Source organism: Perognathus longimembris, chromosome 2 (genome assembly GCF_023159225.1).
Source record: "Perognathus longimembris pacificus isolate PPM17 chromosome 2, ASM2315922v1, whole genome shotgun sequence".
NCBI classification, from domain to species: domain Eukaryota; kingdom Metazoa; phylum Chordata; class Mammalia; order Rodentia; family Heteromyidae; genus Perognathus; species Perognathus longimembris.
In genome coordinates, this window is record NC_063162.1 from 82,468,331 (window position 1) to 82,495,160 (window position 26,830).

Here is a 26,830-nt window from a genome sequence, read left to right on the forward strand (position 1 = left end):
TAGCACTTTTTTTTTTCAGCATCTCTCCAAGTGTCATGAAAAGCAGTTAATCAGTATAATAAAGATTTCTTGGGCTGGGGATATGGCCTAGTGGCAAGAGAGCTTGCCTCCTATACATGAGGCCCTGGGTTCGATTCCCCAGCACCACATATACAGAAAACGGCCAGAAGTGGCGCTGTGGCTCAAGTGGCAGAGTGTTAGCCTTGAGCAAAAGGAAGCCAGGGACAGTGCTCAGGCCCTGAGTCCAAGGCCTAGGACTGGCCAAAAAACAAAAACAAAAACAAAGATTTCTTTAATTCTGGCAGCTCTGTGTGGCAAATACTCTTAAAACTTACCTTAAAAGTCATTTCTCTAGCCACGTTACTGGTGGCTCACACCTGTAATCCTAGCTACCCAGGAGGCTCAGATCTGAGGCTTGCTGTTCAAAGCCAACCACGGCAAGAAAGGCTGTGTAAGTCTAATCCCCAATTAACCTCCAAGAAACTGGAAATGGAGCTGTGGCTCAAAGTGGTAGCCTTTCCTCCTCACTAGCCTTTAGGGGAAAAGCTCGAGGACAGCACCCAGGCTCTGAGTTCAAGCCCTATGACCCCCCCTCCCCCAAAAGTAATTTCCTTTCTTTGTTTTACTTGAATTTATTACAGCCATAGGCTTCATGGGAATTGAGCCGTGCTCCAGAAGGTAGATCATGATTAAGCCAATGCATGCCTTTTTTCTTGAATTCAGGGCCTGGACTTACAAGGTAAGCACTCTGCTGATTCAGTCAGGCCTTTTAGATTATTTACTCTTTTAAGATAGGGTTTTGGTTTTTTCCTGGTCCCATCTTGGATTACAGTCCTCCTACCTACAACTTTAGTGTAGCCGGGATTACAGGCATGCTCTCTAATCCCTGGTTTATTTGTTGAAGTGGGCTCTTAATAACCTTTTGTCTGGGATTACCTTGAACCACAGTCCTACCAATCTCTACCTCCTAAGTAGCTGGGATTACAGATGTGAACCATCATACCTGGCCCAGGTAGGAGTTCAAGTGTGATTCTTTGATCTACAGTATCAGCCTTATAGTATATATTAAAGTCCAGTTGTGATGGAAATCCTACAAAATAATAGGGAAAATTAGTATGAAGAAAATTTCTTAACCATAATGAAATTGGTGTAATGAGAGACTACCTCTGCTGTAAAGAGAACTTTTGAGAGTATACTAATACAGGATATGAAATGTAGCCCTGTGCTGAAAGGACACCCAAGGAACAGACTCTTGTTACTACTTACCTTGTACCATGTAGTAAATTTTCCACAAGGTCAGTGACTGTGAACACTCATCATTTCTACCATAACATCTGAGGGTTACATATCCAGAGCTTCATGATATTATAGGTTAGCTGACTGTCACAAAGCTGCAGCCATTTTAAATCTCAAGTGGAATTAGAAGAATCTGCTTAAATTTCTTAAGTAACATACTATCAGTCAACAGAAGGGGTATACAGAATGTCAATCTAGGACATTCAGAGCCTGAACCAAGGCTGAGATCATAAATGTTAAGGAAGGCATGATCATAACCCATTGGCTAGTAGAGAAAGGACTGTGATGCTGTGTCAGTGGAACTTGCTGGAAGTATACCTGCCAGAAATGTGCAAAAAGTGTTACATTAAGTGAGACCATGTAAAGAATATCATGAAAGTACAAGAGAGGAGAGAGAATCCTGCCCATTGATACCAGGGAAGGCTTTTCAGACAATGATGGCATTTCTGTGGTCCTTGAAGTGTAAGTGGTGAGTCACCAGGTGGAGGTAGAGAGCTGCACAGGCAAGGACTTCTGAGATGTCCCGCCACATCAGAAGATTGCCAAGATATGAGCCTGGCTAGAGAACATGGAGTGTGAGTAGCACAGGGATTGAGACCAGAATGGTACATAAAACCAATTCTGGAGGACTTAATAGAGCTGAAGGATTTTAAAGCTGTTCCAAAATTAAGTGTTTTTTGTTATCATAAAGGTGATGTGCAAAGGGGTTACTGTTTCCTAGACCAGGTAATAAGTACATTTCCTTTTGGACAATGTCCACCCCTTCCTTCCTTTGCTCTCTCCTAGTTTTTCTCTTCTGGATTTTTCCATATAAAAATGATACCAGACAAACTTTTACTTGATATTTGCAATTCAGCCTAATTTTGAGTTATTGGAAATGTCTTATTTTATAATTATTTCTCTGTGTTTGTGTGATGATGCGGGTGGTGGTAACTGGAGCTTAAATTTGGGACCTAGGCACTGTCCCTTAACTTTTTCAGTCAAGACTGGCTCTTTACTTGTTGCGTGCCACTTCTAACTTTTTGGTGGTTAGTTGGAAATGAGAGTCTTATGGACTTTCCTTCCTAGGCTGGCTTTAAACATCAATCCTCAGATCTCAGCCTCTTGAGTAGCCAAGATTATAGGCATGAACCACCATCACCCAGCTTATTTTGTAATTATCTAATTTTCTACACCTTAGTTTAAAAGTGGATGCTCTTTAATTTCCAAATCTATTTAACATCTTAATATAGTATGCAAATATAAAGAAATCAGCACTTCTCAGCTGCTCAAAGAAATGTAATTTTTTCCTCATTAATGAACATCCCCATGCAGATAATTTGTCTAATAGGCTGAGGCAGGAGGGTCACTTGAGCTCAGATATTTAGGGATAGCCTGGGCAACACAATGAGACCCTATCTTAAACACACACACACACACACACACACACACACACACACACACACACACATAGTAAATAAATAAGTAGAATGACTCCAAATGCTGGGTGTGGTGGCTCATGCCTGCAATCCCAGGTACTTAGAAAGCAGTCAGTTAGAATAAACAGTAAGTGGGAACTTATTTCAAAAAAACAAGCTGGTGTGATGATACAGGCTTATAGTTCCAGCTACTGGAGAGTTGAGGTAGGAGGATTCTGGTTTAAGGCCAGTCCCAACATCCCTGCCAAAAAACAAACCAAACTAAACAAAAATGAATTAAAATGGCATGGAAATGTGGAGGTTAATAGAGAGAAACTATTCAGTTAAGGGAAATGGCTGGCTTGAGCTAAGTAGCTCAAGAGTAAGAGTAATTAAGAACATTTCAGCTTTCTAGGGTTCAGTAGGTATGGGAGGAGTTCATAGTAATGGTAGAAGGATCATGACTTGGCAGATTTTTGGAAAGGATCTGATCCCGTAGTTTTAAGTATATGTATAAGATTCAACCTATATGTACAAAGCCTTAAGTAGAAGTTTGTTGTGCAAAGGTCAGGCTTAGTTTAGTTAGAACTGGCTCTAAAGTTTTTCTACCCTAGAGAGAAGTCTTTACCTCAGACTGATTAATAATTACCCATAAGGAGTAGCCATGGGAGGTCCTAGGGAGGAGACAGTACTCAAGTATGTCTCTTTAGTGTGACTAGGAACAGGGATTGGTTTCAGCATTTTTTCCCTGTAGCTACATGAGGAAATGACCACTTTGGAAATAATTATTTTACTTAATTGTTCTTGTGAAGTCCATGGAAAATCTGCAATTGGCTAAGGATGAACAATTTCCCAAGGCATTTTGTCAAGAATACACTGGAGGTAATTTGTATACAAATGTCACCCATCATCTACAGACCTGTCCTTTTCTCTTTTGTCTGTCTGTTTCACTTCCCTGCCACTTCTTTTTTATCCTCTTACCTGGGAATCTTTTCCATGTGTTTTGTTTGTTTGCTTGTTTTGTGCTGGTCCTAAGGCTGAATCTCAGGGCCCAGTTGCTGTCCCCAAGTTTTTGTGCTCAAGACTAGCCCTCTACTACTTTGAGCCACAGCTCCACTCCCCATTTTCTGGAGGTTAATTAGAGATCAGTGTAGAGATAAGAGTCCCGCTGCCTTTCCTGCCTGGAAACCATAATCCTCAGATCTCAGCCCCCTGTGTAGTAGGTAGGATTACAGGTGTGAGCCACAGGCACCTGACTTCCATCAGAATTCTAAGATATATTGCCAATGAAAAAACATTGTAAGGAGGAGAAATAAATCTTGCCATAATCACTAATGAAATGTGCATACTCTGGATAGATGTAGTAGTGCCTGTTATTCAAGGTATTTCACAACCAATCATTAATAGCTACTCTGAGGTATTTTTTTATTTTTTTTCTCTTTATTATCAAGTGAAGTACAGAGGGGTTACAGTGTCATATGTAAGACAGTGAGTACATCTCTTGTTCAGCTTGTTACCTCCTCCCTCATTTTTCTCCTGCCTCTCCCCTCCCCCTTTCCTTACAAAGGTATTTTTACTTTATAACACACATGAGCATTTTTGAGAAAACTGTCTACTATGTAGAAAGATAAAATCTATTTCAGAGATTGAAAACTCCAAATTATGCATTGTATGTAGCAGGTATATTCATATTCATATGGTATGAGTGATAAATTCTAAAGGTAAATGCAAATATAAAATAAAAGGATTGGAAACCTAGAACTCTAGAATTAGTATGAGTAGGGCTACAAGAGCTCTGTCTTCTTTTGTCATGTAACCTCAAATAAGCTCACTTTTCTCACCTAAAAAGCTGAGAATTGCTGGATAATGAGAAGACTGATGGAAATATCATGTAAAACTCTTAGTTATTTTTATAATAATACCATTACCTTGTTAGATGAACCAGTTTAAAACTCTCTTGGTGCTGTAATCCCCATCAAATGGAAATAGATTTATAGAATTGATTAGTCAACTTCCTCTGTTTAGGAGACTTTAGCTCCAGTATAAACAAATTACAAATCTCATTTATATAGTTAGATAAAGACAGGAAAAAAGGGATTAGAAATTGTCCCTTAGAGCAAAGGACAAAGATTCGTTTTGCAGTACATTTTTCCATATATTAAAAGAGAACTAGAATAATCACATGCCGTAAAAATATACTCCTGGGATTGAGGCTATAGCTCAGTGGAAGAACACTTGCCATGCCCTAAGTTCAGTCTTCAGCTTTGCAAAAAATTAAATTAAATTTATACTCTCTCTCATAGAATTTGTGAGAAATCCAAGTTTTACAGCATATGCTTTAAAATAGATATCATGAGAGCTGACTTCATTTGAATGAGAGATAGGTTTATATTCACCATAAGACACAGAACCCTTGAGCCAAGTGCCAGTGACTCATGCCGTACATCTTTGTCTAAAGCCTGGAGGATGGTAGTTTAAAGCCAACCTGGCCAGAAAACTCACTAGACTCCATCATAACCATCAAAAAGTAGGACTGGGGCATGGCTCAAACAGCAGAGTGCCATGCTAGTATGCTCAAGGTCCTAAGTTTAAACCCTAGCACCATGAAACAAAAAAGTTTACAGTTTAGCAGTGTCTTGCTTAGATTATTTTTCTTATGTAACAAGCAGTTTAGAAGTAAACAATTTTGTTATTGATTAGCTGTAATCCTAGTGTTTATGTAGTTGTTTTGGTCTTTCTATCATATCTATTCTTGTATTTATGGTACAAGATGTTAGCTGTAGCTCCAGATGTCAAATCCAAGTTTTCAGCAGGGAGAGGGGAGAACAAATAAGAAAGTGTGCCCTGTGTTTTTATCAAGAAAAAAAATAATCTTTCAGGTTCTTCTGGAAGACTTACACTGTAGTTGCATTGGTGAGAAATTTCACATGACTGCCCTTTCTCATAAGGGAGTGTAGCAAAAAAAAAAAAAAGTGACTTTTCTGGGGCATAAATGCAATCAATGTTCTGAATGTAAATGGAAGTCTGATAACAAGAAAAAGGGTACAAGGAATAGATATGAGCCAGGTATTACCTTGTGGGCTTTGTTAAGTTGTACTTGAAGTTGTTTTTTTCTTTTCAAGAATTATTCAAAGGGCTTTCTTTTCAAAGATTATTCTACACCTCTGATTACAATAGGATCCAAAGGACAGGTGGCTTAAGTTGATTAACTTGGTATTAAAAAGTTGTTAAGTGATTGAATGGAGAATCAGACACTCACTCTTGTTGCTACATTTATTATCAAAGTAAAATACATTAATCTGCATATCGTCAAAACTGTAGGAAGTATTGCAAGTCATCAAAGTTTGATAAAGTGAAATCTATTATTTGGTTTGTATTATCCTTTAGAATGGTTATATGTCACTGACTATATTCAATTTTACTACATGTATTAGTGTAGTGTCTTTATCATTTCATTAAGTAAGCATATTTATAAAGATATTTGTTTTTCAGTAGTGGAGATTCAATCCAGTGCCTCACACTTACTAGCCAAGAGCTCCACCCCTTGACCCATGCCCCAGTGCAATATAATGATGTTCAAAAACTTACTATTGGCCTTCAGTTTCTAGCTTAGCTTTTCCTATGCAGGAGTGGGGAACCTTTTGTATGCCAAGGATCATTTAAATATTTCTAACACCAGTGTCAAGCAATACAAAATTATCAATATAGGCAGATGGGTAGCCAAGAGCCAATGAGAAGCATATGTGTTTGTCTGTTATAGACCAAATGATTTTATAGGTCTTTCTACTCAGGCCATAGGTTCCCCAACCATACAAGAGAAGGTTATTTTACCATCATAATTGACAAGGAATTGTAATTTACTAATTACTATGAACAGCATTTAGTGAAAAAGAAACAATTTTGAAAACTAATGCTATGTTTTAATCATTAAGTAGATTCCATATGTCAGGTCAGACCACTATAGCAGTGGTGGGGAATGTCTGGCCTTTGGGTTCTGTGTGGCCCACAAAATCATTTGGTTTGGCCCTGCCAAGGCAACTGCAGGCAGAATTCAAAATTCAGTAAATCTAGCAGCTTTTTCCATAGCAGTATAAGCTTATATTAAGTGAATCATAATAATGTAAATTTTGAATGACAAGCAAGGAGTATCTATTATGGAATAAGTGATGGGATGGACACATGCATTTTGTCAGCTATCCTGAGCCTGTCTGCATTCCAGAGATTTAGAGGAAAGTGTTCACACAGTGGTGAAACTAAGGTGATCTGTAATAATGAAAAAGACCAGATGAGCTGATTACTTGCAGTGATGACACTTTGCCTCTAGTGATTGACGGTGACTTTGTTGACATGTTGACCAGACAGTAACTCTAATCCAAATCTTATTCACATGTCCATATCACCAGTCCTTGCAAAAATTGAATCTCAGGGGCTGGGATGTGACTCAGTAGCAAAATGCTTGCCTAGCAAGTGTAACATCCTGGGTTCAATCTCCAGTACCCAAAAAACAAAAGAAAAGACAAAAATTGAATCTCAGATGGAAAATAAGGAAATCACAGTACACAGAAATGATCTTAATGACAATGATTTGAATGATCAAAGCAAAACAATCTATATCACTGGTGACTTGCACATTTAGTTATTGAAACTTAAGTGATGTGATATCCTACAAATGGTGAATACAAAGTAAAAAGGTTGCTGGAGTGTGTCAGTCTTTCCAAATGAACAAATGATGATTTTCTTCTTAGACTCTAAGCTAAACTTGTATTGATGCATTAGTGAGAAAAGTCAATCTAGAGATACAAAACAGCTCAAGACATGTTAAACTCAATGAACTGAGAAGCCCAAATGCATCTGAATAAAATCAGTGCTCTTCAGTGAAGCATCACAAGCATCTTCCACTATGCTTCATTGTGCCAGAGACATTATTCAGATGAGTTGTGTAAGAAGCAAGCTAAGTGCAAAGAAGCTAATGTAGAGGGAAAGTTTGTAAAAAGTGCATGGTGGCTGCTGAGGAGTTGTTAGCACCAAAGTAGAACTATTTCAGAGTGTTAGCCTGTCCAGGAAACTGTCTTGGATTAGATTATTAACCTAGAACAAGATGCTTGTCAGGATCTGGACGATCCCTTTCTCCCCAATTTCCCCGGGAGAAATGGTTAAACTCCAAAAACTATGAGAGAACACTCGGCCTTATTTCCCCGCCCGCGGGAAATGAAGGCGTACCCTCGTGGACTTGCACTAAGTTGAGGAAAGGTTGCTGAAGCCCCCCCTCCCCGCGTCCCCTCACGTGTTAGGGGGGGAAGGCATCAGGGAAACGCTGCAATGGTGGAATGCGTCTCAAAGGCTTTAATTTGGGAGGGGGGCTTATATAGTGGTCATGGTGGGAAAGGAAAGGACTTGGGCCATTGGCCAAGCCAGACTGCCCATCAGGTGATGTCACAAAACCTCCCCTGTGGGCTGGACAATCCCTATCATGGTGGCACGCACATGTTCGCCCCTGGGGGGGGGGGGGCTTCTTTTCCGGTTGAGGCCGGAAGGTGGGAGGGGCTCCCTCCCACACTGTCCCAGGGCTGGGGGAAGGGGAGCATCTTGCCCTACCTCCACCAAGGCCAAAACTGTCTCTAACAGATACTGAAATAGGATTATGCAGGAGATTTCCAGTTTTTCTCTTGGGCTTGTGACAAGACAATGGACATAACACATAGTGCCCAACTACCTGATTTCCTTCATAGAGGAAATGTAGGTTTACATGAGAGAATGTTCTGTCACTGGAAACTATGCATAGCACCACAAGAGATAAGAACTTGTCTGAGAAACTTGTTTTTATTAATGAAAAACCTTGAGCTAATATTGAAAAGTGGCCTTACGACAGATACAGCCATAACTGGGTAACAAAAAGGATTAATTTCATCTATCAAGAAAGAATTGAGGGGCTGGGGATATGGCCTAGTGGCAAGAGTGCCTGCCTCGGATACACGAGGCCCTAGGTTCGATTCCCCAGCACCACATATACAGAAAACGGCCAGAAGCGGCGCTGTGGCTCAAGCGGCAGAGTGCTAGCCTTGAGCGGGAAGAAGCCAGGGACAGTGCTCAGGCCCTGAGTCCAAGGCCCAGGACTGGCAAAAAAAAAAAAAAAAGAAAGAATTGAATCATCTTGGTCTTGATCTAAGAGGTTTAATCATATACACCAAGAAAGTCTCTGTGCCCAGTCATGGAGACTTAACAATTGGATGTCAACAGTAGCGTCATACATAAATTTTTGTCACTTTGAAAGAGTTTATTAGCTGGCAATTTAAGGTGTTGCTGGATAATCTTGATTCTGAGTAGTTCAATCTTGTTTATCACTGTGAAGAGTAATGACTAAGTTACCTAAGTCCTCATGCTTATGAGGATTTATAGGCTGTATAATGACATGGTCAAACATTTTCAAGAAGGGAAAATCTCGACAGCATGTGGCTGTATGATGTAACATTCATAGTAGATATGTCCACATACCTTCCAGAGCTGAATATCAGGCTGTAGGGCCACAAGCAGATTCTCAGCTCCTTATTTTCAAACATGAAATTATCTGAAGCTAATGGAAAGTACAAGTCTGTTAAAGTTGTATTTCTTCACTGTAGAAGAACAAATAAATACCTTCTATAAAACTAGAGAGCATGTGCTCTAAAAAGAGCACATTAAAAATGAAAGATTCAAGATTCTGAAAAGTAGACAAATTGATTGGGATGCATTTTGATATATTGGACTTTTATGTGCAACTACTCCAAGGTAGCAACAACAATAAAAGACTAATGAAAATAAATGTTTTGCTGTATCATTTAGGGTAGAATTAGTATTATGCCTGACAATTAGCAACATGATTCAGCTTCAAAGTAATGATGATCTGAAAGCTAGATACAACTTCCTACTGCTTGAGTTCTACAAACTTTGCATAAACAATGATGAATTTCCCTCTTTGCGTATACAAGTATTGAATGAAATATGCCTTTGGGTTCTAAACAACTTCTTTCCAAATTTTACCATTACAGAGTCAACTGGTCTCTATCAAATTTTTAGTAACATCATCAGCATGGCTAACATCACACACCTCACCAAAGAGAAACAATTTCAGCCATCTTGTCAGGAATTAATCAAATGTTTACCAAATAAACAGGCTAATTTTTAGGTTGATAATTTTATATGGCCTGTGATGATGTTATCATCCAAATGGCCATTGGCACAAAAAGGTTTTCCTACTCCTGCATTATTGTACTGGACAAGTAATAAATATAATGTTGAGGAGGAAAATCATAATCAGTCTGACCCAAATCAGTTAGATCATACTCAGTAGCAGAAATATATACCTATGAATTTAAATTCTCTTTGGCATGATTAGCCTTAAAATAGGTATGCCGATCTCTGAGATGGAGGAATGGCTTTTATAGTAGTTTAAAAATGTGAGTAGAAGGTGGGTGCTGGTGGCTCACACCTGTAATCTTAACTATTCAAGAGCCTGAGAGCCGAGGAGCTCAATTCAAGGTCTACTTTGGAAGAAAAGTCCTTGAGATTCTATTTCCAATTAACCAGCAAAAATCCTGGACCAGAAGCATGGCTCAAGTGGGACAATATCTGCTGCATGAGTGAGTAAGGCCCTGAATTCAAGTCCCTATTATGAGCACAAAAATAAAAATGTAGGCAGAGATGGAGGTCTTACAAGCATGTGAACATACCTCTTTTTATTGTACTTGGTTTTATTATGCTTCAGATAGTGTTTTTGTTTGTTTTTTACTAATGGAATTTTGTGGTACCCTACATTTTATTCCTTTTCCAACAGCATATGATCACAACTTGTCTCTGTCACATTTTGGTAGTTCTCAAAATATTCAAAATTATTTCATTATTATCCAATCTGCTATGATGATCAGTGATCTTTGATAGTGCTATTATAATTCATAGTACTTTTATAATTATAAATATATCACCAACTATGCCCATATCAGAATGGCACCAGTTGATAAGTGTATGCATGCTGACTGCCCTATCCACTAGCCATTTTCCCATCTCTTTCCTTTGCTCTATTGCCTGAGAAACATCAATACTGAAATTAGGCCACAGTGGCCTCTAAGTAGTCAAGTAAGTGGAAAGTACACATCTCTCACTTTATCTCAAAAGCTAGAAATGATTAAACTTAGTGATGAAGTCGTCTTAAAAACTAAAATAGCTGAAAACTAGGCCTCTTGTGACAAATGGTCTGCCAAGTTATGAATCCAAAGGAAATATTCTTGAGGAAAGTTGTGCTACTCCAGTGAACACTAAAGCTGGTATGGAGAAAGTTTTAGTGGTCTGGATAAAAGATCAAATGAGCACAAACGTTTTCTTAAACCAAAACCTAATCCAAAAGAAAGCCCTGAGTCTTCAATTCCATGAAGTCCAAGAGAAGTGAGGAAGACGCAGAAGAAAAGTTTGAATCTAGCAGATGTTAACTCATGAAGTTGATCCACGCACGAATAGAACAAGGATAAACAGTAAATGCTTCTGTAGAAACCAAAGGCAAGTTTCTCCCCTTCCTCCTCTGAGAGAATTTCAGTGAAAATTACCTAACTCCTAACCCTTTGGAATGTCTGTGTGCAAGAGAAAAGTCTGTAGTCTTCAGTGCTACAAAAGAGAAATGTCTGGCTTTTCCCACCACCTTTGGAAATGTACAGCATGTACCTCCGTAGTCAAATAAATGTCTCTGAAATTCTTATTGTGTATGCGGTATTCAGTTAATTCTTACTTAGTCCAGAATTCCGAATTTGAGTGAAAATTTCTCTGAAATCCCCAATTATACAGAAACATAGAGACATTTTCTCTACAGCCCCACAGGGAGTACATGTGGATCAATTTGTCAAAGAAATTTTAAGTCATAAACTTGTGTGTGCCTAGTAACAGCTTCACTGTGCACAAAAAATAAATAAATAAAAGACAAAAAGGAAATTAAACAATTCCACAACTGCTGCTGATTGTGTGTGTGTGTGTGTGTGTGTGTGTGTGTGTGTGTGCGTGCTGGTACTGGGTTTGAACTCCAGGCCTGGGCATAACCCTGAGCTCTTTTGTTCAAGGCTCATGCTCTACCACTTGAGCCAAAACTCCACTTCTGGCTTTTTGTGGTTAACTGGATATAGTTGTCTTTTGTACTTTTCCTGCCTGGGCTGGCTTCAAACCACAATCCTGACATCTCAGATATCAGCTTCTTGAGAAGGTAGGATTATGGTGCCTGGCTTCCATAGCAGATTTTAAGACCCTTAGCATTTGATATAACCAATAGGCTTTTAAAAATCAAAGAAGGTGGAAAGGATCCTAATACTATCGACTAAATACATTAAAATGTTATGTGTGTCTCTTGGAAAAAAAATGGAACAGTGAATAAGGCGTAGGCTTTTAGGAACTCTGTGATTTAATTTTTGAAACATTACATAGGTAAACTATGATCCCTATTTGTATTTCATTAGTCACCAAATGATTTAATATTTTTGTACATTTGATTTTTGTATAATAATTTAGGGTTTATTCCTATAGTATATACATATATATGTATATACACACATATAGTATATGTAGTATGTGTCTGTATTTTGTTTGTGGTGTGTGTGTGTGCACATGCGTGTGCACGCGCACACCCGCCAGTACTAGGGCTTGAAGTAGGTCCTGGATACTATCCCTTAGCTTTTTTCCTCAAGGCTGGTACTCAACCAAGTGAGCTATACCTCCACTTTCAACTTTCTGCTAGTTAATTGGAGTTAAGAGTCTTACCCTAGGCTGGTCGAACTGCAATCCTCAGATCTCAGCCTTCTGAGTAGCTAGCATTACAGGCATGAGCCACTGACACTGACTGTTATATCCATTTTATTTATGATATTTGTATTGCAATTACTTTCTCTTTGTCATTAATTTTTTAAAGTATTTCTAATGTCCTTTAATTATTTTTTTTTTTTTTGGCCAGTCCTGGGCCTTGGACTCCGGGCCTGAGCACTGTCCCTGGCTTCTTCCCGCTCAAGGCTAGCACTCCGCCACTTGAGCCACAGCGCCACTTCTGGCCGTTTTCTGCATATGTGGTGCTGGGGAATCGAACCTAGGGCCTCGTGTATCCGAGGCAGGCACTCTTGCCACTAGGCTATATCCCCAGCCTCTAATGTCCTTTAACATACCGAACCTAAAATATGTGTGATCAGATCATCTGATTATTTTTGTTTTGTACTTTTTTCTTTTGTTTCTGTAAATTATTTTTTGTTATACTATTTGTGAGTGGTAATCCATACATACTATACTCATTGTATATTAGCCCTGTAAAAACCAAGGTAGACTCTAGTCAAAGAGGCATTGAAATTGGCCTAGTAAGATATCTTGTCTGTTATGTTCAAGTAACTTTGTTAATATGATATTGTCCTATTCCTGTACAAACTTATAATAATCTCTAAGAGTGCTTGCCTCTTATACATGAAGCCCTGGGTTCAATTCCCCAGTACCACATATATAGAAAACGGCCAGAAGTGGCGCTGTGGCTCAAGTGGCAGAGTGCTAGCCTTGAGCAAAAAGAAGCCAGGGACAGTGCTCAGGCCCTGAGTCCAAGGCCCAGGACTGACAAAAAAAAAAAAACTCTCTATTTTTGGTTCTTAGATTCTTCATAGCTTCATAAGGAGAATCCAGACCAAAATCAAAGATCTTCTACAGCAAATGGAAGAAGGGCTCAAGACAGCTGACCCTCACGATTGCTCTGCTTACACCGGCTGGACAGGTGAGAGTGTAGAATATGAGTAACTGATGTGCTTTATTCATGGATTATGAGATGTAACAATTGGCCTTGAAATTTTTTTTTCACTTGACTTTGAAATTTACTTTTCTTCTAAAATGGTAATGAATTATATATTTGAAATGAAGTCTTGAGCTGTATCTTCATTGATTAGATGCTTTGGGGTTTTATTTCTTTAAAAATGTTTTCTGGTCTTTAATATGAAATGTGCCATATTTTGATAATATTTAAATAACCTAATATGTAGCTGTGAAATGTGTAATAAGAACACATTTACCATAGGATCACGTTTTATGTTGGTGGTTGTTTTTTTCTCCTTTTTCTGTTATTGTTGCTTAAGTATTTGTAACAACTTTGAATGGTTTTTCTGGTGTCTCTCACAATCTTTTCCCCTATTTGTTGTATTCAGTTTGCACATTTATACACAGATGGTTTTAACTTTCATTTTATTTATAACAACAAAGTAAGTTATTAGTTTATACTTCACAATAACAACCAAATTTCTTCATTTAAAAATTAACTTGCTTTAATGTTTATGTTTGTACTGTTTTAACAGGCAGCTGAAACATTATAATAACCATTTGATTTATTTTATTTAAAAAGAAATAAACTGTGACCCCTCTGTACTTCACTTTGACAATAAAATAAATAAATAAAAATTGTTTAAGAAGACATCTTGTTCCCAGGAATTATACTAAAATCTGATTCAGTTGCTAAAGATGATTTACATATAAATTTAGAACCTATTCTTGCCTAATTAACAAATAGCCAAGAATAGTTATAATGGGTTAGAGCCACCATGAATTTCACCTGTTTTTGTGATATATAACCAAACATGATAGTCCTAATAATTTTAAATTCTGTTTCTATTTCTAGTCATAATTATGTTCATTTCTGTGATGTTTAATTTATTTTTCCTTTTATGAATGTAGCACTTACATAGTAACATTAGAATTGTTTCAGATTTCTAAATCCAGACACACTGAACCCAGTTCATTTACAGAGCCAAAGAAATTTATCCTGAATGTAAAATTACTCATTTTTGGTTAACCGGTAATCAACTCAAGGAATATATTTGGGAGGAAAATATATTTAGGAAGGAAAAAATTATATAGCTATTAGTAACACAGATTTCTCCTTAAAAAAAAAAAAAGTCTTTCACTTTATAGCATTTCTTCTTGTTGAAAAGAATTTTTAATTCCCTGATTGTGAAGAATCAAACAGGCTGTGCATCAAAGCCATCGAGAGAGCTTTATAGTAAACTAAGAGAAGCTCTAGAAGCTCTGGTCAGGAACTTTCTTAAAAATCTTCATTTTATCTTCTGTAATCATGGTAGAATCATCAGCGATTATTTAGTTTTAATGGTGTAAAACAGTAGAGCTTTGAGGCCCAGTTCTTGTGGTTCATGCCTGTTACCTAGCTATTCAGGAGGCTGAGATCTGAGTATCATGAATCAAAGCCAGTCTGGGCAGGAAAGTCCGTGAGACCCTTATCTCCAATTAAGCACCAAAAAAAGCCAGAAGTGGTGCTGTAGCTCAAGTGTAGAGTGCTAGCCTGGAGCAAAAAAGCTCAATGACAGCATCCAGGCCCTGAGTTGAAGCCTCAGGATGCCCTCCTCTCCCCCCAATACTAGGGCTTTGGAAGTCAAGTAGAAGTATGGATTTAGCTCAAACCCCTGCCTTTCCAACTTTTCTCCTAATACAAATAAGAGCAATGAATATAGCATTCACAGTGTATTCCTTTAGCAAAACTATGACAGAAAAAACACGCAAGAGTGAAGAACAAATACCATATGAAGGGAATATGGAAAGCCACAATAATGTAGCAGATAAGGAAAGTCCAGAAGTGGCAGAATTCATCCCTTCCTACCTTCCCACAATAATAGGCTAGGAGTTATTTTCAGAGGATTGGGACATACTCTTTTACAGGAATGTAAGAAGTTTAGAAATCACCACTATATCATAAAAAGCTGAACCAACTGAAAACTCAACTCTCTTAGATCCGTCAGAGAAGGGTAATCACAAAGTACAAACTGTGCTTTGTCCTGATTGGAGAGGCAGGTAAATGTAGAGAATTCCATCATACTAACCATTTTATTTATTTTAAAACAACAACAAAAACAGCAATCAGTGCTTAGAGTAGTGCCAAAAGACAAGATGTTCCATAGGTGGAGTTGCCTTTGTTTGTGATTCATAAGGAAATTTCATTCTACAGAATCCAGATCCCAGTTGGCAATGGCAGACAGTGGGCTTTCTGAAGTACACGAAAGAAAACAGAAAATGGGACAAAAGCTAATTGGCTAACACTAAGTTAATTCAAGTTTTGGAGGGGGTTTTTTTAGAGGACTTCACTTACTAGGCTAAGGTAGACTGGTATCTCCTGTTTCCAGGAGTAACAACTGTTTTTGGATCTATCTGCTTCCTTAAAATTTTAGATTATGTAACAGTTACCATTGACAGTGATGGTTGATGAGGGTCTTGACGTTCCCTGAGAAGAAGGAAAAGAGAGTCTTCTATTCAGCCCTTAGGTTTTCTACAGACAGAAAAAAAAGAGAGAGATTTCAGCAGGAATGCAAGACAAGAGACTAACAACAAGTAAAGAAAAAAAGAACAGATATGCCTCAGGTAAAGCATGGGAAAGGAAGAACTCAACCTGGAAACCATCCTTAAGAAAAATGGTCTCTTTTGAGCTAAAGAGAGACTTCACAGGAGAAGAGGTAAAAATGGCAAAGAAACATGAGGAAATGTTCAACATCCCTGGCAGTAAAGGAAATGCAAATAAAAACAACCCTGAGATACCACCTCACTCCAGTTAGAATGTCCTATACTCTAGACTCAGGCAACAACAAATGCTGGAGGGAATGCGGGGAAAGAGGAACCCTTCTCCACTGTTGGTGGGAGTGCAAATTAGTACAACCACTTTGAAGAACAGTATGGAGGTTCCTCAAAAAGCTCAGCATAGACATACCCTATGACCCAGCCATACCACTCCTAGGCATCTATCCTAAACAACATGTTGGTCTCAGGATATTATAAAGACATCTGCACATCCATGTTTATCACTGCACAATTCACAATAGCCAAAATATGGAAACAACCCAGATGCCCCACTACAGGTAAATGGATTTAAAAAAATGTGGTACCTACACACAATGGAATACTACATAGCTATTAGAAATGATAAAATATTGGTATTTGCAGGGAAATGGTGAGAACTTGATCAAATAATGTTGAGCGAGATAAGCCTGGAACATAGAGATCAAAGGGGCATGGTCTCCTTGATATATGACTGTTGGGCGGGGTGTGTGGGGGGAACAGTAGAGACCAGGTCTGCAAAACAACAAACTTCTTTTCAAATGGTATTTCCACATGTTTTGGTCAGTGACTTTACATTATGTATCTAAAACCAAACAACTACTAAACATAAAAAGGTCTAGAATAGGCCTATCAGTGGATCACAATAGCTCAACACCTATGTACACATGATCATATAAGACAAGGATAAGCAAAAACAATTCTAAGAGGACACAGGAGGATTCTATTGTTGACCTTATATTTAAAGTTCTAGCTGAATTTCCTTTGGCATACCCTATGTGGTTACTGTATATGATTTTGGTACACTGGATATTGTATATATGCCTACCTGATCTAGGGAAGGGAAAGAAAAATGAGGGTATAAGATATCACAAGAAATGTACTCACTACCTTATTATGTAACTGTACCCCCTTTGCACAACACCTTGTTAATAAAATTTAATTTAAAAAAAAAAGAAAAATGGTCTCCTTTGACCTAGGGACCTACTGTATCTCAATACTGATGCACTGTTCTGTTATTATCAACTTGGTCTGGAGAGATTTAGTGTGAGCTAGTTAATTCTGGATCCTTAGACCATAACTTTTTGTAACTTTTAATGACTACTTTTCCAAAGAATTAGGGAGTGAACTGGGATGTTCTCTTGAAGGTATGCTTGCTTGATCCCTGGGTGAAACAACACCAGAATTGGGTAGAGGAGGTCTTTGTTACATTGCTTAGTGAAGTAGCCTGAAGTTGAAAGAAAGGAAACCAGTGTTTGTATATTTCTGATAAGCTTATATATCAATATAATGCTTATTTTTGAAATCTGGTTTCTATTTCTCGTGTTCTGTGTCCCTAGTCTATCCTGCCTAGCATAAGTGATTCCATATTGGTTTGGTCTGCTCTCCTGGGGCCCCATGCAGAAGCTCAATGAAAAACAACGACCTTCCCTAATTTTCATTTGACAGTAGGAAAACCTGACGAATCCTTGGATCCTCACTGTGGACAAATCTGAGAAATAAGAATTCCAGGGAGGGGCTGGGGATATGACCTAGTGGCAAGAGTGCTTGCCTTGTATACATGAGGCCCTGGGTTCAATTCCTCAGCACCACATATACAGAAAACGGCCAGAAGTGGCGCTGTGGCTCAAGTGGCAGAGTGCTAGCCTTGAGCAAAAAGAAGCCAGGGACAGTGCTCAGCCCCTGAGTGCAAGCCCCAGGACTGACCAAAAAAAAAAAAATTCCAGGGATATCTAGTCATGGGAGCCTTACACTTTTGTTCCCCTAGGAGCTCTACCAAGTCATCACACTGAATATTGGAGAATATCCTTGTACCTTTTGCAGAGGAAGGGGAAAAGGAACCATTTGGAAGTATCTCAGAGCATTCTATACTTGACAAAACCTGTCCCTAGAAGAAACTCTTCCTGTGGATACCCTAGTGCTAAACGGAGAGGAGACAGTGACATTCACAGTCTAGGGCACAGACTGACCAGGAGACTGAAACCTAATCAGGAATGTTAGCTCATTCATCTCTTTATGGCTTACTTCTGTGTCCCTCAATGCCTGGTCACCAAAGTTCATCTTATCTAGTCTACTTTTCAACAACAACAAAATTACAAATCATAATGACCATTTTACTTGTCTTCTTTTTGCTTTCAAATACTTATGTGTGAGGATAGGCTGTTAGGTTCCTCAGATTTACAGTTTGCATCCTGTTTTAAGAAGTTTCTCAGTCAGTCAGGAAGTACTTATTCATGTACTTTTTGCAGTGATTATGATGTCTTGAATTCTTTCAACTCTTGTTTTTCTGTACGTTTACATAAGTTACCCAGGTTTTACTTTTGAATGTAGAACACATATACTCATGGAGATAATAAGTAGTTCATACAGAAGAGCTCCACTTCTGGGTTTTTGGTCATTAATTGGAGGTAAATATCTCATCACTTTCCTGCTCAGGCCGAATCTCCGGAATAGCTAAGATTATAGGTGGGACCCTCTGGCACCCAGTGTAGACTATGCTTTTTTGTAATAATAGTGTTGATCCTCTTCCAAATATTTTTAGTTAAAGACCTCTTTTGTGGTTCATTTGAAGACCTGGTTCTATTCTTTAATCTGAAATAGAAGGTTGGATACCTTCTTCTGCATAAGATGGGTGTTCCATAAGAGTGATCTGCCTCACTGGTTAGTTGATCAATTAAATGGCTTGGTCACTAAAGAAAGTTGGAGAAAAAAAAGTGAAAAATAGAAAACTTAGTATAAAATTAAGAAAAGTAGCTACTTAAGAGAAATAACTACTTAATTTTAGATAAAATGAAAGAAGATGATTTATTTTCTGGGAACTAAAGTGAAAAAGATCCAACTTAGCATGAGATACAAAGGATCAAATACAAACTTAAAGTGAGTGAAAATTACTTAGAATGAGTAGGACCTTGATAACTGTTTTCTCTTATCTAAGAATCAGGCATTGAATCACAATGCCAGGGAAATTAGCAAGGCAGTGATTTTTGTTTGTTTTATTTTTTTTTATCTCTCTGACCCCTATCTTTTTTTTATCTCTAAGAAATATATGTGCATTTTGATATTGCCCCTTCAGAAATTGAGTGTTCATATAAACAAGGGAATTTCTTGTGATTACAAAACAATATGCTTTTCCATTCCAGGCATAGCCCTTTTGTACCTGCAGCTATACCGGGTCACTTGTGACCAGACCTACCTACTCCGATCCCTGGATTATGTGAAGAGGACACTTCGGAATCTGAATGGTCGAAGAGTCACTTTCCTGTGTGGAGATGCTGGTCCCCTTGCTGTGGGAGCTGTGATCTATCATAAACTCAAAAGTGAGAGCGAGTCTCGGGAGTGCATCACAAAGTAAGATTTTATTGTTGTTGTGCTGATACAGTCCTTGACCTCAGGGCTCTGAGTCCAAGCTCTGTCCCTTAGATTTTTCCCTCAGGCTGGCACTCTACTGGCACAAGGCTGGCACTTAGGCTTTTTGGTGGTTAATTGGAGATAAGAGTGTCATGGACTTTGCTGCTTGGACTGGATAACTCTCAGAACTCAGCCTTCTGAGTCTCTAGGACAACAGGAGTGAGCCACTAGCTTCCAACACAGAATAAGATGAATAAAACTGGAAATGTTACTGCCAAATTGTTAGTTGAAACTCATGTTTCAATTTTAGTATTTTAAATATTAATTTTAAACTTTATTAATTTTGAATTTTAATATTTTTAAATTAAGGTATTGTATTTTCTTAACTATCCTACTGCACATTAGAATATATTGCACAGGCAGGAACTTTCTGAAGAGAGTCCCAGGAACACAGCAAATAGGAGAAAGACTTAACAAATGAGATCATATCAAATAAAAAATAATTTGCACAGCAAAGGACATAGTTACTAAAGTAAGACAACTAACAGGGAGAAAATCTTTACAGTTAACATCCAACAAGGTCCCAACATCCAAAAGATACAAGGAACACAAGCAGTTATACCAGTAGCCAAATTAGTAAATGGGCAAAAGAGCTAAATAGAGACCTGTCAGAAAAGTAAAAATGTTCAATAAACACATGAGGAAGTACTCAACATTGATGGCCATAAAGGAAATGTAAATCAAAACAACATTCAGAGTCAGTCTTACCCCAGTAAGAGTGGCCAGCATGGAAAATGCAAATAATAACAAATGCTGGCAAGGCTGTGGGGAAAAAAAAGTGAACCCTGTTACACTGTTGGGAATCTAAACTAAAACAACCACACTCAAAATTGGTTTGGAAATGCCTCAAAAAACTAAACATAAAACTACCCAGTGATCCAACAATACCACTCTTGAGCATCTATCTATCTACTCAGAGCATTACAAGCCAGAATACCATAAAGATGCTTGTACATCCATGTTCATTGCTGCACTATTCCCAATAACCAAGTTGTGGAAAGAGTCCCGATCCCCTGCAACAGATGAGTGGATCAAGAAAATGTGGTACATGTACACAATGGAATTTTACTCGTCCCTTAGAAAGAATAACACTATATCATTTGCAGGAAATGGATTGTCCTAAAACAAATCATGTTAAGTGAAGTAAACCAGGTTCAGACACACAAACAGTGCATATTTGCTGTAATACGTGGAAGGCAGATCTAAAATACAACTATGCATCATAACATACAAAGGGCTCAATGTATTTACATACAAACTGACTAAAGGATGGTACACTTAGGGAAAGAATACAAAAGCATAATTCCTGAACAACTAAAGTATTTATCAAAATGGATATCAGAAAGTGGAAACAGGTTACGGGGGAGTTGGACAAAAGTGATGTGGGGGAGGAAGAGTGAGCAAAATGTCATATTCAGTGTACATCTTGTGAAAAATGAACTATTCAACATAAGGGTAGGATTAGAAGGGGAAAATGGGGGAGAGCGAAGGAAGGGGTGACATTGACCAAGAAGCATTGTACTCTACCCTGACTCACAGAATTATAACCACTTTGTACAACCACTTAGTAATAATCAAAAGAGGGGAAAAATCTACTTATCAAATATATCTGTCTGAGAAGGTAATAGTTTGTATGTTAATGGACTAAATGACTCATATACTCTCTTTCTGTCCAGGCATAAACCCTCAGGTCTTTAATTAAGGAGATTTGACCATCTTTTCTCAACAAATTTTGTTCACACTAAATGCATAAAAATGTCTTAAGCCTCTAGATTTCTGACATTAATTTGAGAATAACTAATCTTAGGTTCAGCCTTGACCTGAGTAGTAATGCCAATGAGGGAACAAGTAGGGAATTTTGACCACATGGATTGGTTATCCTGAAGAAGTAGAAATCTGGGCTCTCTGGCTGTGTCTGGCATGGGCTCAGTAAATTTGTGTCTGATGGGAGTAGAACTTTGTAGAACATTGTTTTGTGGATTTTGAGACCTTTTGTTTTCATCTTTGTTTTAAATTTGAGGCTAACCTAGAGGTAATTTCTAAAGTAATGGTGTTACATACTGAAAACTGAATTTTCCTTGTTGGTTAGACTTTTGCAGCTTCACAGAACAGTTATCTGCCAAGAGTCAGAGCTTCCTGACGAACTGCTTTATGGACGGGCAGGTTATTTGTACGCCTTACTGTACCTGAACACAGAGATTGGCCCAGGGACCGTGTGTGAATCAGCTATTAAGGAGGTATGTTGGGTTACTGAACCTGTGGGCATCCGAAGCTATGTTAACCATGTTTGTCACTAGGCTCAGCTCTGACTTATTATTTACTGTTAAAATTGTAAAAAGAAAAAAAAAGTATCTTGTTAAGAATATATATATACATATATATACACACACACATACATGTGTGTGTATTTTAAATCTATGTTCTTCATCCTTTAGTAATTCAGCTGCTTTTGCTGGAACTAAATAATAGCTCTTTGGAAAAGCTAGAAATGTAGTTCTTATGAGACATTCTGGAAAATATAGTCAGATATCTGTAATATGGAGGTCAGATCTGGCCAGCGCCATCACTGGCTGTTGAGGGGTGTCAGATTGACTCCATCTCAGATTAGTTAAAGAGAGCAGAAGCCTACTACTTCTTCACTAAGATCTCCCCCATCCTATCCAAGGAAGTTCCTCTTCACTGTGATAAGATTGTGTAAACTGCTTGACCACCTGAGTAGTAGAACACTCAAGGTTAAACCTATGTCCTCCCATGAGTAGGCGTATCCACCTGCATCAAGTGAGCCCCGCCAAATCTGTGTGCCAAGTCTAACTAAAATGATAGGTTGGTTCAAACAGTTGTTATGAGGCAAATTGTAACTTCATTGGCCACCTGCGTGTGGCAGGCTTGACTATGTGGTGTTTGCCTTTATAACCTGTCCATGAGTGTGGCTTGGGGCACATGGTTCCAGTTCCCAAGTCTGGGCTGTGGCCCTGGCTGGCCAGCCTGCTTTTTACAGTTGCAGTTCCAGCTCCCAAGTCTGGGCCGTGACCCTGGCCAGTCAGTATACTTTTTACTTCCCCAATAAATCCATCTTTTTACTTGAGTCTGTCTCTGAGTGGTGGACTCTTAGAGGGATGGGGGATTCCCCCCACCCTCAGACCCCATTACATTGTGGTCCCCTCCCTTGAGGGGACCCCATTACAATATCCATCTTCTTCTGTCTTGGTCTGCTCTACAGGTGTAAACAAATTTGCACAAAAGAGGGAGAAGAAAGTGGAGGAAAAACAACTTCCTTTGTCAGAGAGTTTTTATGTTGCTCATTTTGTCTCTGCTCACAAGCCATTGCAAGAACTTAGTCAAAGACTATCTAGCTGTCTCTGGCCAGGTGACTAGATTCTCATCTAAAACTTAGAGTAGTTTACTAAAAGGATGAGAGAAACACGGATATGAAGAAACTGAAATTTTAGTAATTCCAGACATGATTTCCTTTGCATTTAACTAAAACCCCCTTTCCTTCACAGACCCCATTCATTAGCTTCTTGTAAATGTAGTTCTGTCCTAGAGATGCCAGTCTTTGGGGAAAACCACGTTGCTACAAAGCAATTAAGTCTGGAACAGTTTTTCTTTTCTTTTTGGTGGTGCTAAGATTTGAGCTCAAAGCCCTGCACTTGCCAGGCAGGCACTATGGCGCTTGAACTATAACCCAGCTCTTTTTTATTTTCGTGTGTGAGTGTGTATGTGTGTGTGTGCGCGCACATGCATGCATGCATGCATGCTCCACTCCTAGGACTTGAACTCAGAACCTGGACATTGTCCCCAAGCTTTCTTTCTCGAGACCAGTCCTCTACCACTTAACAATTTTTTGGTGGTTAACTGGAGAAAAGAGTCTCATGAAATTTCCTGACAAAGTTGGCTTTGAACTGTGATCCTCAGATCTCAGCCTCCTGAGCGGCTGAAATTATAGGCATAAGCCATTGGTACCTAGAATGTCTAGATATTTTTTTTTTTAGTAAACTTTTTATGCATATAATTGTTGATTTCTTGGTTGGGCTTCTTATTGTCATTTTCTGCTTAGGCATTGTCTTCTGATTCTTCTCTCCCTACATTTATTAATTTCTAAAATAAAAATAACTATGTTAACTACTGCTTAAGAATATTTAATCTCAGCCAAGTGCTGATGGCTCACACCTGTAATCCTAACTACTCAGGAGACTGAGATCCGAGAATCTGAGTTTGAAGTCAGCCCAGGCAGGAAAGTTCATGAGACTCTTATCTCCAGTTAACTACCAGAAAATCAGAAGTGGCACTGTGGCTCAAAGTGGTAGAGCGCTAGCCTTGAGCAAAATAAAAGCTCAAGGACAGCACACAGGCCCTGAATTCAAGCCCCATGGCTGGCAAAAAAAAAAAAAAAATTTAATCTCTGTCACTCTCTTTTGCTCTCTTGCTACATACACACACATACACACACACACACACACACACACACACACACACACACACTTTCTCCTTTCCTTCCTCCCTGATGGAGGCAGAGATGCCAAGCATTCCTTCTGTTTTTAGTTAATTCATGGGCTCAAGTAAGGCGTCAGTACTTTTCAGCAAAAACAATTTGTCTGCTATGCACATATTATTAATTAGACCAGAACCAAGATGCAGATATTTTAAGATGTTTAGATTTGTGTTAATCTCATTGTTTCTGCAGGTAGTCAATGCTATTATTGAATCGGGTAAGACTTTGTCAAGGGATGAAAGAAAAGCTGAGCGCTGCCCACTCTTATATCAGTGGCACAGGAAGCAATATGTTGGAGCAGCTCATGGCATGGCTGGAATCTACTACATGTTAATGCAGGTAAATAATAGTGCTCTGAAATACTAAATCAGCAACCATATTACAATACATGAGATCAAATATAAATGGAGAATTTAATTTGTCCTACAAACTGTCCAGGCTGAACTGAATTTTGAGTCAAAGATGCTTACCTCCACTTCACATACTAAAGTGAATTCATAAGAGTGCATGCTCTGGGGCTGGGGATATGGCCTAGTGGTAAGAGAGCTTGCCTCCCATACATGAAGCCCTCGGTTTGATTCCCCAGCACCACATATACAGAAAACGGCCAGAAGTGGCGCTGTGGCTCAAGTGGCAGAGTGCTAGCCTTGAGCAAAAAGAAGCCAGGGACAGTGCTCAGGCCCTGAGTCCAAGGCCCAGGACTGGCCAAAAAAAAAAAAAGTGCATGCTCTATGTGGTTTTATGCCAGATTACTTGTCTTCTATTATTTTTCTTCTTGGTGATTGATTGAAGTACGAACTCTTTTATTGGGGGGGAAAAATACCTTATTGGGAGTGTAAAGGGCCTCTTGATTTTGAGGAAGAAACTTCATCTTAAATTCCCCAACAGAGCTCTCAGCTCTGTTAGAAATTTTTCATGAGATTATTGCTATGGTTTTGATATTGTCCTTCAGTCATCCCTGTTACTGATAAATTATCAGTTGACACTACTAGGAGACAGGCTCAAACATTATGACTTCAACCTATCCTTTTAGCCTTACAGTCTAGAACTACCTTCTGGACAAGGAATGTTACAGGAGAGTCACTGCAGCTATCTTCCTCAATTCTTGTGTCCAGAGAGAGAATTCAAGCAAGAAGTGACATGTAGTGGAGGTGACAGGAAAAGTTTATTAGGAAAGGAATGTATCTGGTTTGGGCATTCACCACTGCACACCAAATAGAGAGACACAATGAAGGACAGAGAAAGGAGATGTATTATATGGCATAAGCATGCCACAGGAAAACAGTACTTCAGTTCATCTTCAGCCATCTTGAAGGTACAGACATGAGCATTAAATTTAAATAGAGGAAGAATTAGGAGCAGAAGTCAAAAGGTCTACATAGTCAAACAGACCTTGTTACAGCTGTAGCCTGTGTGGTTAGTAACTCAGTTCAAAAAGAAACAAAAAAGGCTTTGCCTAACCCATTAAATACCAGATAACTGAATTAATTATAACTTTATCTTTTCCTCCATATTCCAAATAATTGATCCTTTAAGTTAATCATGATACAGTGGCTAAAAATAATTCAGTAAAACTAACTTGTTCTATTTTTCTTTCTTTCCAGCCAGCAGCAAATGTAGACCAAGAAACCTTGACAGAAATGGTGAAACCTAGTATTGATTATGTGCGCCACAAAAAATTCCGATCTGGGAATTATCCATCTTCATTAAGTAATGAAACAGATAGGTTGGTTCATTGGTGCCACGGTGCCCCCGGCGTCATCCACATGCTCATGCAGGCCTATAAGGTCAGTGTTTCAGATAAGACTGTAAGTACCCAGACAGAATTATAAGTTTTACTTTCAAGCTTTAGTTTGATTCTGGCAAGCCCATTTATTTGCATATGAAAGATTTAGGAATTAATGCTTTTATAATTCAAAAGGTCAGTCTCTGTTGAATGAAACAAATGGGCAATCTCTGTTCATCACCACCACGTTTAGTGCTGCCTGTGTGTGTGTGTGTGTGTATTTTAACAGGGCTTATGTGTGTGTAGAAGATAACACACAAGACAGGATAGTGAGGCTTTTTCACTCTGATGAGTACCCAACAATATGGCAGGCAGTATTAATGATTTTTTTTGTTTCCTTTGACATTTTATATGACTTATAACAAGCTTTTATTGCTATATTTCAGTTATTCAAGAACTTATAAAATTGTTTATAAAATGTTTGTTAAATTGTTATAAAATTATTTCTAAGAGATAATGTTGATGCAAATATTTGCATATCTGTGGTACCCTCCATGAATAATTCTAGTAGATTATAGGTATATTTTTGTACACTGTGAATAATACTACTCATTTGTGTGTGGGACTAAGATTTGTTATGTAAATTGAAAGCAATGTTCCTTTTACAATTTTAATTTTTATTTAATTCATCTTTATTTGTATTAGTTAATTTAGATGTGTGTTGTTCATATATCAAAACTATAACCACAATAATTTTTCTTATCAGCAGTGTATTTTTGCAAGTTCTCTTTGTTTTGGAGAAGAAATGGAATGGAGTAAAATTCATATTTGTGCTGTTATATCCCGGCCACTCAGATGGTCCTCGAACCCACAACAACAAACTCACCAACACTGATCAATCGGTTTAGGAGTCTTTATTTCAGCTGCACAGCA

General features: G+C 38.4%; 1 protein-coding gene across 1 annotated transcript in view; it reads left to right on the plus strand.

Annotated features, from left to right (window-relative positions):
• Lancl2 (LanC like 2) overlaps positions 1-26,830 on the plus strand; it is a 37,592-nt gene that overhangs the window by 1,187 nt on the left and 9,575 nt on the right. The window contains exons 2-6 of the mRNA XM_048339593.1: positions 13,326-13,443; positions 19,412-19,619; positions 21,769-21,916; positions 24,364-24,510; positions 25,776-25,958. Of these exons, the coding sequence (XP_048195550.1) occupies positions 13,326-13,443; positions 19,412-19,619; positions 21,769-21,916; positions 24,364-24,510; positions 25,776-25,958 (804 nt within the window). The remainder of the gene's footprint in view (positions 1-13,325; positions 13,444-19,411; positions 19,620-21,768; positions 21,917-24,363; positions 24,511-25,775; positions 25,959-26,830) is intronic.